At 40.3% G+C, this 14,396-nt stretch overlaps 1 protein-coding gene across 9 annotated transcripts in view; it reads right to left on the bottom strand.

The window, feature by feature from the left end:
* KCNQ1 (potassium voltage-gated channel subfamily Q member 1) overlaps positions 1–14,396 on the bottom strand; it is a 329,348-nt gene that overhangs the window by 208,876 nt on the left and 106,076 nt on the right. For all 9 annotated transcript variants that reach the window (XM_080998779.1, XM_080998781.1, XM_080998780.1 and 6 more), the window contains 3 exons: positions 2,120–2,246; positions 996–1,074; positions 502–598 (listed from right to left, as the gene is read on the bottom strand). In XM_080998779.1, the coding sequence (XP_080854905.1) occupies positions 502–598; positions 996–1,074; positions 2,120–2,246 (303 nt within the window). The remainder of the gene's footprint in view (positions 1–501; positions 599–995; positions 1,075–2,119; positions 2,247–14,396) is intronic.

The following is a 14,396-nucleotide window of genomic DNA, read 5'->3' on the forward strand; positions in this document are numbered from 1 at the left end:
ACAACAAAGGATTAACTGACAGCACAATACTATGCACATCTACTCAGAAATAAGACTTAATGGATTCAAGTGGCCATATGTGAGAGAAAGTAGGATCGGAACTAGCAGAACTGAAACAAATTACATCAAAACCACAGCAAATTATTTTTACAGGTGTTTGTTTGCACACACAGAGATTTTAAAATTATTAGGTCTGTCATCCAGTAAAAGAAACCTTACCGTTGAAACATATGTCTACTTAAAAGGAAGCCCCATCGCTGAGTTCAGTCAAACTGATTCCAGGTATAGGATTGCAGCCTTAGTCAATCAAATAACATTAGTTAATCAGCTAATTCATTAAACTGATTAAATGTGATTAACTGTGAGTAAAGTCTGAAGCAGCGGGAAGGGGATTTCATTTAGTCCAAGATACCCCAAGAACAGTATATGGTCTATGGAATCTGGCAGCCTAACAGTAAAACATCCTTATCACTTGAACCTCCTTTCTAAGTTTTTACATACCTGTCTGTGTATGAAAACTACTGACCCCAGCAATCTCCATGTGCCACCCTGACGATCCACATGAAGCATTCGCAGGATCTGCAGAAATCGGATGCCTCTGGAATGAAGTTCATTAAAAGAAAAGTGAATGAAAAAAGTGAGAACAGATGTTTGAGAGTGGAAGAGTAAATTTTAAAATTGTTATTATTTAGTCAGTACATCCATACCCCACCTTTCTTCCAAAGAACTCAAGGCAGCGTACATGATTTGCCCCCTCTGCATTTTATCCTCATAACAAGAGTGGGTTGCACCAAGAGGGAGGAAGTGGCTCAAGGTCACACAGTGAACTTCACGGGTGATTGGGGATTTGAACCTCCCAATCCCCACTCCAATTCTGACCACTCTAACATTCTAACCAATACATGGCACTGGGATGAGGAAAAGTGGATTAAGAGATGCACTTTTTAACAGGGTGGAAAAAGAAAGGATTTTTAAATTAGATTTAATCGTTTTACCTGATAGCAGAGGTTGCAAAAACCTGGCCTTTAGAACCCACACAAAGCACGATCATCGAAGCAACAACTACGATTAGATCTGGAAAATTAAAAACAACAACATACAGTCACCAGAGACCTAGGCAGCCTCAATTGCTAGAAGCACCTTTGACACAACTATGACCTTTTCTGGACTGGGAAAGCCTAGCCATAGTAGTTTGTGCAGTTCAGGACTAGATAACTACAATGTGTACTGTGTGGGGCTTCCTTTGCACTTGATCCAGAAGTTGCAGTTAGCATAGAATACAATTGCTGACAGGAGTGAGACCCTCTCAGCATATGACACTTCTGCTCAGAAACCTGCACTGGTTGCCAATTTGCTATCGGGCCAAGTTCACAGTGTTACTATTAGCATAGAAAGCCCTGAACAACTTGGGACCAGTTTACCTGGGAAATCGCCTTACCCCATATACTCCCACTTGATTGCTTTGATCTGTGGAACAGGCACTTTTATAGATGCTGCGTAATGCTTGTACCACATTTGTATGAAATCGGACTTCTAGTGTGGCGGCATCCACACATCAAGCAGGTGCGTGTTTTGACACCTACTAAAAACACATTAGACAAGCCTACCTAGATATGTATAAAGTTGATGTGTTTTAATATTCTTCTAGCTTATACAGTGGTACCTCGGTTTTCGAGCGTCTCGGAAGTCAAACGTTTCGGCTTTTGAACGCCAAAAAACCCGGAAGTAACTGCTTCAGTTTTTGAATGCATTTCAGAAGCCGAAGGTGCCACACGACTTCCATATTGAGCTTCTGGAAATGCATGCTTTGGTTTTCGAACGTTTTGGAAGTCGAACGGTCTTCCGGAACGTATTACGTTCGAAAACCGAGGTTCCACTGTAATTGTTTTTAATTTTTATTTGAATGTTTTAAATAGATGTTTTAAACTCTTTTTACTGATAATTTTACTGCTTTTTTTTGTAAACTGCTTTGAGCTTTTGGTGTTTTGTTTTGTTTTGTTTTGTTTTTTGGTGTTTTTTTTACAAGAAAACACTTTCTCTTTATTTTTTGAAAATGAGAGAAATCACTATGGGAATTCCTTTTATGCAATGGGAGCCACTGAGAACTTTATATACTCACCAATGATAGAAATGGGTTTCCTAGCAAAACGAAGTCTTCCCCAGAAGCCAACGTATTTACTGCGGCACCCTGAAGACCACAATCGAACTACATACTCTGTTCCAAAAAACACCACTAATACAATTTCCTAGAGGAAACAGACGGGGGGCACAGATTAATATAACATGCTTTTAATACTTTTCAGGTGATATTAGCAGAAAATGAAATATGAGAACTGTGAGTCAGAAAATATATGGTAAAGCCCTGTAGGAACAAACAATCACGAGAACGATTAAAAGTTTAAAATCTATTACAGGGTGTTTTGATGATTTCCATGTGATAAAAACAAAACAAAATCCCGCTTGCCATAATTGGATCCTAATCTCATCTCCTCAAAGTCTTAGCCAAGTTCAATGGCACTTAATTCATGGGAAGTTTAATTAGGTTTGCAACTTTAATTTCAAACCCATTATTTATAAAACAATAATGTTATTAAGATAGCATAAATACAGACCTTGTATCAGAAAAGTATAAGTCTCACATCTATAAAAGTGTGAGAAGGAAAAGCAATAAATATTTTTGTGTGCGTTTCATTTCATAGGAAAACTGTTCTCAGACTCTGATAATGGAGTTTAGCATGTGATGGAGCAGTTATTTTTCCTTTCATTCATATTTTTTAAGCAGAATATTTAGTGGAGAGCAGTATTCTCCCTCTAATTCAAAAATACTGAATTGCAGTGAAATCTCAGATATATCTATCTGGGTGTAAGCCCCATTACATTCAATGAAGCTTACTTCTGAGTTTGTATAGGATTGCACTGTGAGTGATCCAGCTGCATACATGAAAATATCAAGAGACCTTTTTCTCTTAGCTTATACGTTATTAACTTTTACACGTGCTCACAAATCCCAAGATTCTCTTGTGTCCTTTTCAGTGTATTAATAAAACTCCTAGGTCTTCTCACTCCATCCCGGACAAAAACAGCTAATAAGCAAACAGATAAGTCAGCTGGGTCTTTAATAATAATAATAATAATAATAATACAGTAATCAAGAGCAGTTATAAGGGATTTGTGCTATATATGTGATGCAAAACAACCATATTTCAACACACCAAAATACAAATAAATAGTGATTAAGCAAAACCAAACTCTGAGAAAGGGAAAAGAAGGGTTGCTCTGAACAAAAACTCCACACATGCAAATTAGAGTTTAATTTTGTAAGAAGAGTACGAAAATAGAAAGAAACAAAAGACTAAGTTGTGAGTGCTTTCAGATTTGCAAAGTGCAGGGGGGGAGTGTTGTGTGAGAGAAATTTGCATGAGAGTTGTGTGTTTTTAAAGACCCTCCATGGTTCATTGGATAACAGGAACACTGACAAATATGCAAATGTGGGCTGCCCTAAAGACAATGAAACAGACATGTAGTCAATGGTTACTGTCATCCAGTTCTTTGCATGACATGCAGACAAGCTTAGAGAACATTGATTGTTCTATAGACTCCTGCAACTGGAGAGAACGACCAGTCGGCTTACACCAAGACACATTTTTCACTCCTGACGTTTTGATAAAGGCTTATTGACCTAAATGAGACCCATGTTATTCAGGAAACATCAGAGGTGAAAGTTCACAAGCTGTTCTTCATGGTCATACACAAAAATGCCAGGTATCCGTTAGCAACTGGCAAATTCCCCCTCCCCTGCCCGTGGCTGGGTGACAGACAAAAGTGTATTTAATATCTCGCCTTGTATAAGCCCAATAAGTAATTGGGGGTGGGGGGCTGGCTGACTGATTTTTGTCACTACATTTAGACACAGCTGCCAGAGAAAGTTGCAGACAGGCAAAAGGCTATGCTATTTATATTCAAAATAAGTTGGGACACTCATTAGAAAGACAAACAAACAAGTCCTCATGAACTACTTCAATATACCCTATAGTATATATACCATTCCACAGGAAGCTGAAATTTCGGTGATTTAGATGTGAAGGTATTTTACAAAAGCAGCAAGGCTACATTCTGAGGATTCCGTTTCAGCTATTCCAGTTTTAAACTGGGACTAATAGCTTCAGATTTACTGGGGTTATCAGGAATGAGTTAGGCACTAAAAAATCTCACAGTGGAGAGTTGTGTTTTTATTGAACTATTCAAAACAAGCTAGAATTTCTGACAGAATGTTGATGTACATAAACCTCTGACTGAATAATAATAATAATAATACTCCACCCATCTGGGTGGGTTTCCCCAGCCACTATTTACAGAAGTCCACTCTGAGGTCTCATACAGTACATGGACCAGACTGAAGCTGCAATCCTGAACACACTGGATTAATCCTCATTGGGCATTGTTAACTTCCAAGTAAATATGCACAGGATTGCACGACATATATGTTAAAACAAACTCAATCCAATAAACTAAGGGCATAAAGTGTGAGCAGAAGAGAAATGAGAAAATATGTGTGTTGGAGGGAATTGCTGACACAAGCAAAAAACGCAAACAAGAGTTATCAAAAAGGATATGGTAGAGCTGGAAAAGATTCAGAAAAGGGCAAGTAAAAGAGCAGGAGGAACTCCCCTTATGGGAAGGAGTTATAACTTTGGGGGCTTTTTAGTTTAAAAGAGGTGAATAAGAGAGAGCACCATAGACATGTATGAGATGATGCACAGTGTGGAGAAAGTGGATGGAAAGAGCAACTCATCCCATCCAATAATAATCAGGTACATCCAATGAAGCAGAATGCTGAAAGATGCCAGGCAGACAAAAGAAAGTACTTCTTCAGACAGCATACAGTTAAATTATGGAATTTGCTGGGAACCAGAAGTGGGGAGGGTTCGGTTGCGGTCAGGTCCTGCTTGTAGGCTTCCCGTAGGCATATGGTTGGCCAGTGGGAGAAGAAGTTGAATGATTAGATCAAGCCTTTGGTCTAATGAGGCAGGGCACTTCTCGTGTTCTTATGCCAAGATGGAGAATTAGATCCAGTCAGCAGGCTGGATCCTTATTTCCCATCTCTCAAGGCCCAATTTTTGGCAGGTGGGAGAAACAGACGCATGCAAAAGGGGGGGGGGGGATGTTCCATGTGAATCTAAACTTCCTGCAAATGGGCTTCAAAGGGACTCCCTGTAACTGCTGATCAGCCCCTTTGAAGGCACGGTCTCAGTGACAGTGAAGCTCCCTGTTACTGCCTATCAGGTGATCAGTGCTCACAGGGAGCCCTACTTGCGAAGGAAATCTCAGGAGCTCACTTTCAGCTCCCAATTATTCTTCTGTAGCCATGCCCATACTTGCCCCTCAACTGACATCACAGGTGTGAGACAGGTGAGCATGATTTGTGGACAACGTTCTCCCGGGCCAAACTGGGACATAATTAGACCTGCAGAACAGATATTCCTAATTGTGCCTTCATGCAAATGACACTGTTCCTGTACCAGCAGTGACATGTGCGCACTATAACTTAGAGGTGGGCAACTTTCTGCCTTGGGAGAATGCCAAGATCCACCACCTGTCTTGTTTTCTGTTGATCTTAAAGTCTGGGAGCCTTCCGGCTAGAAAATGAAAAGCCATTTAAATATATAACGTGTATGCAAAAAATATACCTTTAGAAATAAAGGACAGGTGCTTCTGATCAAGTTCTCTGCCCAGGAATTTGCATCCAGTGCAAGAACAGAGCTTACAGCCCCTTCACACAAAAAGCCACTCTTCGTTTGCCCCCAAGCTGTCTCTGTTTGAGCAGCTTAGTTTAGACAAGGAGGGGAAAACATATTTTCATTGCTACTGTTAAGTAATTGGGAGTCAGTAACTCTTGCTGATCTGCTGCTGCAAGTGACCCAAAAATCTACCAGTAGATCCTAACCTGACTTCTGCCTAAATTATGGGAATAGTATATCACCTTGTTAAATATGACAGAAATTATAAATTAGCAGTCACACCTACACTTCTGACAGCATGGTCAAAGCTATATGAGCCAGAGCACATGCTGCAAATCTCAGGGCTGAACCATACAGTACGAGTCATTACATCATGGCAGGAATATTCCATGCCAGCATTTCCACTTCCCGAAGAATCCATTGCTGGTGTGGAAACTCTGCCCTCCCATCTCTGTATGATATCCTAAACATGTGTCCAACTCTGTACATGTTATTGAAATACTCTTTCCTGTAATTATTACATTCTTTATATCAGACGCTTTAAAGGTCATCACACACTAAGAATCTTTTCATGTGTTTGGTAGCCAGTTGCGAAGCAGCAACCTTGGCCTAAACGCAAAAGGCTTCTGGTAGAAAAAACGCTGATAATTAGGAGATCAGGGATATGTACCTGCAGAGCATCTACATTTATTAAAACTTTATCTCTGGCACACTTCAAAGAGGCAGACAGAAATTTACAGTTTCTAACCATCTTGATCCTCTTAGAATGAGGGACCCTTGTGTGTGCAAATTTTACTTCATGATGGGATTCTACAGCTGACAACTGCTGTGCAGGAGGCAACATGGATGTGTACTTGCCAATCTTTGGACAAAGTCTTGGCTGCCTTTCTCTAAAGAGAAATATAATTTGTGAAGTAAACACAGGTTTGTAAACATGTGAGGGGCAGTAGGGTTTTTTTGTTTTTCTATTTTTTTGAGATAACATTTTAGGGAAAAATACTGAAATAGAAACATTAGAGTAATTCTCATTTCTCTAGACGAATTCTTGGTGACTCAGCCCTCCATTTTTTGCGACCTTGGTAAATGCTGAGTTGGATCCTGACACTGTGCCTGAATCATCTCCTTATTCACTTTGTTAGCACTAAGGACTTTGCTAGACCCACATTTTAGGGACAAGAAGCTAAGTAGCAAGTGATTTATCCCACAACATTATGTAGGAACTCTACTGTGCAGAAACATTTGGAATCAAGCTGCTTTCCCTTAAATAAATTAATCATAGGTGATAAGGTCTAACCAGAATTGTCCTAACACAGAGCATACATAATAAAGAGCTAGGAGTTAGGTGTGCTTCACTGAAAACTGCAACCATAAACACAAGCCAAATCCTAAATGAAAAGGATTATTGTCACTCTGCTGACTTCAGCAAGTGTTGGGCTAATGATTTTTCCTCTGCTTTGAGGAGAAGTTGTGCCTCCCAAGACAAGACCATGGTGCACCTGTGCCTGACAAATTTCACATGCAGTCATTTCTGGCAAATGACTACACAGGGATATTTTTAAACTTCTGGCTTGGCTAGACGACATTCATTTGGAATTTGCACGCAAACTATACTGAGTCCTCTGGTTTACTACAGTGACGGCCAGTTTAATTTAGAGCTTCTTTTTTTTAAAGAAAACTTTTAGATGCTGAAGAAGACATCTAAAAAACACTAAAATTTTGAAATCATACACAATTTAACTGCACCCTTTTCAGAAGGTTGGCTTGGTATCACTTAAAAGAATAAACAATTAGTTCTGAGATAGCAGAGCAGTTCACCATTTGATTATAGATACAAACTCTTGAAGTAAGGTTATTTACAGTTCAGCACTATGCATGTTTACCAGAAGTCCCACTGAAATCAATGGGGATTACTCCCTGGTACATCCACACAGCTCTAACATCCTGTCACCTCGTCCCACCCACTCTCCTTACTGGCCAGTAGTAGCAGCTTCAATGACAGGAAGTTAGGACAGCAGGGGTCGTCATCACCCCCCCCATGGGTCAGCTGCTTCTCCAGGCAACAGGGTATACGGTTGTACATACAGTATAGCTTTATACACAAACTCAACTTCTCTCTTACACCAGAATGCTCAGATTTTGCGGGGCTAGCACTAACCATTTAAAAGCAGGGCTTGAGAACCTGTGGCCTAAGGGCCAAACAGGGTTCAACTAGGGTTCAAATTTACCCTAAACTACACCAACCTGCCCCACACTTCATGTCACATGTAGAGGGCAGGTAGAGATGTAGCCAACAATGCACAATTGTGAGTCTTAAAGAGTTCTCCCAAGAATGCTTTGACAAGGGAAATCAAACATTGGTTCTACCACCTTTAAGCTGAGGGGCAGTGAAGCTGACGGATCCTTTGCACTGGTGGGTTACCTGTGGCAAACCTGCATTTGCAGCTTAAGACTGCAGAAATCAGGCTTCCACCCTCTCACTATCAGCTGATAAGTGGAAAAGCGAAAGCCTTAGGTGCTCTAAAGCACCCTGCAGGGCTCTTTGGACGATAAAGAACCCAGTCTGATGTCATTGTGACACCATGCGATTGACAAGTGGACAGCCCCACTGACCTGTCAAATTTGGTCCTGAAGGCCTGTTCTGATAAGGATCTGGCCTGCAGAGCCAAGAACATCCCCCACCCCTGTTTTAAAGCCTATCTGTTTTCTGAACCATCAGCTTCTAGAAATCCACAGTCCGTTTGGCAAGTGACTACGCATTTGTGGTCTGAATTGTTTGCTATAACTGGCAATTATGTGACTCTTTGGGGAATGGGATTCAAGAGACCACACCAGACATTACAGTTAAGATCCAGCCCACTGGGCACAAGCAACAAGTGGTTTCCTAGTGGGAAGGCGGCTTTGGGGGATCGTGAGAGCTGTTGTTGCAAAAGGGGAGCAGAGAAGCCCCCATGTATAAGCAGAGCAATGCATGTTGCACTTTGAATCCCAGCCATCAGTGGCACAAGTAGGAAACAGCTAATTTTACATGTGAAGAGATGAGGTACTGATCAATATCAAGGTCTTTTTTACGCAAGGTTCTTTTTAGTAGATGAAGAAACTAAACCGGGCATCCAAGCTCTTTACTGTGCCTTCCTTTCAAAGTCTTTATGTAATGAACTGTTAATGTAATCCAACATAATGAACTGTTAAGTGCACTTTTAAAAAGGACCAACTTTTATTTCAAGTCTTAGCAGTTTGCAACCAAATGAGAAAGCAAAGTTAAAGTAAGTGATTCTGTTTCTAAAAACCTATTAAAAAGGCATGAAGCCATTTTGGTCCTGAAATTAAAAATAAATCTACCACATAACTGTTATTCATTCACATCTGTACAATCCCTAAGCTGTTGTTGATGTCACACTCCACTGTGATAAGAGTTCAAGCTCCATATTTCTGTTTGACATTTCCATAAACACAACCTGCTTTTGCCTCAACATATTTGGGTTTTCTCCCAAGGCCGCTCCAGGGAATACACATCATGCTCCTTCACACAGCTGCAATAACAGTTATACACTCAAGCTGTAGTCTGTGGGCACTTAATACACCTCACAAAAAAATACATGCGCCAGTGGTAATTTTAAAAAAACCTCCCAACTTATAAGCATGCAAAACTCGTTCAGTAAGCATTTTAATGTTGCCTCTAAAAGTTAGCCAAAGCGTACAAAAATATTTCCATTCAAAATCTAGAAGCTGGATGTAATGTAAACTACCCTGAAGCAAGAGATAGCTGGCAAGTAAGAAATAATTCCCATCTTTAGCTAAGTTATGACTGGAGCGTCAATGCATGGTGCAAATTATTCCTTTGTTTGTTCAGAACTTTGGGGTTACAGACATCCTCAAAGAAAGGCATTGCTTACTGTTAATTGTTGTTCTTTAAGTGTGATCCACTTACAGCTATAGCTACATACTACTCAATGAGCAAAATAATTATGCTCTCCTTTATTTATGAGCCTGCTGAAAGGAGTGCTCACATTCTGAATCTTGACTGTTTGTGTGCCCCCCGCTGCTACATTTTTCTCCAAATGAGGAACAGTTATAAGCTTGTGAACCTTCCTTTATGTTCCATGCTACACTTGTGCACAGACCCATCTCAAAGAACCTGTCTGACAAGTTGATACAGTGCAGTCCTATATAGGATTTCAACCTAAATGTCCTTTTATTTGCAGAGGTTTAAGCTGTACCTTACCCGGTTCTCCAAAGTACCCTTTTACATATTAAGATCAGGAGAGGGGAAGTTCCACCATCCACAGAAATTTAGGAGAGGGAATTCTCTTTGGCAGACCCAAAGTTTGGGAATTCTCCCCCTAAGAGGTGGGTCTGACACCTTCACTATACAGTTTTCAGCAACTGCTGAAGATAAATGTTTTTACCACGGCATTGCCATCTGAAATGTGTTTTTTCAGGACCTACCCTATTCCTGTGATTGTAATTTAATTGTTTTTAATACTGGATTATAAATTGTTGTAGCCTGCCCTGGGACCTGCTGGTGTTTGAGACTCTGTCTTACCATGTGATGCCCAAAATCTTCCTGATGCAGCGCATATGGAAGGCATTGAGATTTAAATTTAAATTTGAAGAAGTTGAAGACAATGAAGATTCTGTGTTGAGATTTCTGCACTGCAAGAGGTTGGACTAGATGACCCTCGGGGTCTCTTCCAACTCTACAATTCTACATTTTGTTTTGTTTTTTATTTTTTTAGCGGTTGATCAAAATGTTAAAAAGATTGTGAGCAAGCTTTTGAGTTATCCAAAACATTTAACCAGGCTGGATGTTACACACCAAGGGGACAAGGGAAGAGGCAAAACAGTACCAACACCCGCCCCACATTGACTTGATGCTGCAGCCATCTCCATGAAATTCTAGAGATCTTCTCAGGGAATACCAAGAGTATAATTAGAATACAACGTGTGCTTAAAGGTGCATTATAATTTTTTGAATCACTCTACTGGGTAACCAAAAGCAGCAGCATTTAAATGTAAAAGTGAATTACACGCTCCCTGAGAGACTTATACAATTTTACCTAGGCTATAATCTTCAGCACTTAATTGATACTATGATCATAGCCCCCTCTGGGCCTTGACTCCACACAATTAAGAACCCCCTTGATTAAAAATTCACAGAGGCTCCCCCCCCCCCCATGATGTGGGACTCTGATTGCCCAAGGTCATGAGGGTGGGAGAAAGTCCCACAGTTGCAGCCCTGCTCTCTGTCTCCATGTGATTCTTAATTGCATGACTGAAAGCTCAAATAAGTCTCCTGTCTTTAGACTGAAGATGTAAGATTGGATTCAAATTATTACCTGAAACAGAAGGTCAAATTCTTTATCCTGAAGCATGCATTTTCAAATGTACTATTCAGAATGACTGGATTTCCTCCAAATTTTCATCTAATACCAAAGTATTAGGCGATAAATTCTAATTTCATTAAAACATAGTTACTTGTTCATTTTCCTAAATTATACTCTTTTAAAAGTACATTTAAAAGACAAAACACCAGTCAGTTTTCAGAGATGAAGATCACCTGATTTTCTTGCATAAAAATTTCCCTACAGTGCAGCACAGGCGACGGTCTCTATCACTATCCCAGTTCCCTCTTTTCAAACCACGGCCATCTCTAGGTCTCTTCCTCTGTGTTGTTGAAAGAGTGATGAGGTGAAGTGCTTCACCTGACTGGGCAGTGGCAAAAGGTGGGAAGGTGGAGAAGCTATTGAGAAACTTTTCAGCTATTTAAATGAGCTTGTGGGCAGGGAATGAGGCTACGGAGAGACAGATGTGTAGGATGCCACAACACAGATGAGATGAGAGGAGAGAATTTAGCCAGACTCTTATAGTTTGATGTACTGAGAAACACTGAAGACAGCAATAGAGTGGGTGTTAAGGAAACTCCACTTCAGTGCCAATCTGGGCTTGAGTCAAGGGTAGGATTATATGAGAAGACTGCATGTATCAGGGCTGGGCCGTGGACAACAGTCTGAGGTGAACCAGGAGCCATGGAACCAGGAGCCATGGAACCAGTCTGGACCAAAGAGTAAGTCATGACCACAGGGCAAACCTGGAGACAGGGTCAAGGAGCAAGCCAGGAATCAGTAGAAAAAAGTAAGTAAGAAACAGAGGACAAACCAGGAGGCAGGACTGAGGGGCAAGCCTGAAGTCAAGATCAAAAGGTAACCAAGGACACAGGAAAAGACCAGATCTCAGGAAGAAGCTGCTGCATGAACAAAGGTCAACTTAATTAAAACAGGACTTCTTCCTATCCAACGGCCACCCTGGATAGGCAAAGCCAGTCCAGAGTCTGAAGGTATGTCACTGAGAAGCAGCTACCTGCAGTTGAAAGGGTCAACACACAGGGCACATGCACAGAGATCCAGCAGTTCCTGATGGCATGTGAGGGACTTGGGACGTGATGGGGTGGGGGGAAATATTTATCTAAGTACCATTAAGTGCAATTTGTTTCCAGAGTTGCCAGGATCAGGCTGCTTTCCTAGTGTCTAACCTCTGCAGGGGATTTCCAATTCGCCAGCTAGGCTGGATCTGAGTGTGCATTGGCAGAAGGCTGGAGTGGCAGTGTGGAAAACACACAGAGGTGGCAAGGAGATAAAGGAAATCGCTGGAAAAAATGAGAACTAAGATGGAGATTCCAATAGATTCAAGAATTCTACCCACAATGGCTGCTTTATCGATAATCAGACTGGTTGACTATCAAAATGTCTGACCATGATTGATATTCAGTTATGTTCCTTTCCCATCAATGTGGTATCAGAAGTGTCCTACCATACCTCAGGGATCCTAAGGCAACTGAAGAGGGATACAGTTAAAAATAAATTAAAGATACCCTGCTGTATCTTGGTTAATAAGGATGAGAGGGAGAGAGAAAATTCTAATGAAACATTTTTTAAGTTTTCATTTTCTTTCCACATCCACTAAAACAAAGACAATATACTTTTACTGGATCAACTCAGTAAGAAGGGCTGAGTTTTCCTGTGTGTGCATAAATGCAGAAAAGCATTTATGATGCTTTGCCAAATGAAAGGCCTGAGTGTAAATATAACGAATAAAACAAATAAACTGTGCAAAGGTACAGCCTGGCTTGGAAGATAACAAGTAATCCAAAATTACTTTATGCCGATGCCAAAAATGGTAAACAAATGTTGTGCTCATTTCTGAATTACAATCTCACATACCACATCACGATGTGCTTTTAACCTCTGGCCTAGCAGGGGTCACAATGTGACATCATCACATTCCATTATCATGACACCACTTTGTCTCAAAAGGTCAAATTCCTACTGCTGGCAACATTGCATCCCTATATGCAACATGGCCCCTAGAAAGTTACAGCTTTCGGTAAACACACTGCATTTCTCAGTACAGTTATTTCTACTAATTAATAACAAGCTAGTTCCAAAGAGCATGTTGCCAAATTTGTTCTAAACTGGATACATTCAGAACAAAATAAAAATAGGGTGTTTTTTTTAATAATATAAAAATATTTCAAGAATCAGAAAACAATAAGAGCTGCATATAAGAAAGAGTTGTTCCATATATGACTTTGCTTTACTAGTCCAAAGTTAAATAGTTAGCCAACAAAATGCATCTTATTTTTTCCATAATGAATACATTGTAGATTTATTTTGGACAGAGGAAACACACTCCAAGTAGCTAAACTTGGGATATTTGTATATTCAAGCCAGTTATACATCACTGCACTGATGTTTTCCACAGAAATATTTGGCCATGGTGGTTTTGGCAGCAATCTTAGTCTAATTTTAGAACCAGTAAATATATCTCAGGTTCCTTTCACATTCAGCTTGCACTCTGCCTATTTTTACTCATTCATGCAACGAAAGCAAGTTCCTTCAAAACTTCAACTCATTCCCTTAGAATGATAAATAGTACAAACCTGACACAGTTATCTTGATGGGAGTGGTTTTGTTTTCTTGTTTGCTGATAAGGCAGGGATAACCAAAAATTTTGGATCAGTGGGCACATTTTTAATTTGGAGAAAGTGCAGGGCCACCAGTCACAACATGGTGGTAAAACAAAATTATGCTTACCATGGGAAGTCAGCTATATCCTGGTGGTTCTGATTACAGAGCTTACACACACACACACAGTGAGAAATAGAGAAGAGATATTGTTGCTATCTAATCATAACAGGGAGTATTCTTCAGTACTAGAAAAAAAAATATTCAAGGCAGCCACACCACTCTCATTTCACAGAAATCACTTAGAAGATACCTGCACATTTTGCCTCATAACTTTCCTTCTAGGAAGGCTATAGATTTCCTTAAAGAAGAAGTTCAGCCTGGCACATCACTGGAAGCCTCCCAGGGCACTAGACTGGCAACCCCTGCTACGAGTGAAATGGACCCTTAAATGTTGTCAATTTGCTTTTAGGTGTTTTATGAATTGCCAAATGATGGAAATGTGATTCTTGTATATTTCATTATGTCTGTGGGTTGTAAACTGCCCTGAGAGCAGTAATGTGGAAAGGCAATTAACAAGCTAGAAATGACGTGAAATTATTACTCTTCAGCAAATTCTCGTATCTGGTCATCTTAGCTCATTAGAGACTCACAAGTGTAGAGAGGAAAATAAGGAAAAGAGGGGAAAATATATGCT

The sequence above is a fragment of the Podarcis pityusensis genome (assembly GCF_964106645.2).
Source record: "Podarcis pityusensis genome assembly, chromosome: 1".
In the NCBI taxonomy this organism is placed as follows: domain Eukaryota; kingdom Metazoa; phylum Chordata; class Lepidosauria; order Squamata; family Lacertidae; genus Podarcis; species Podarcis pityusensis.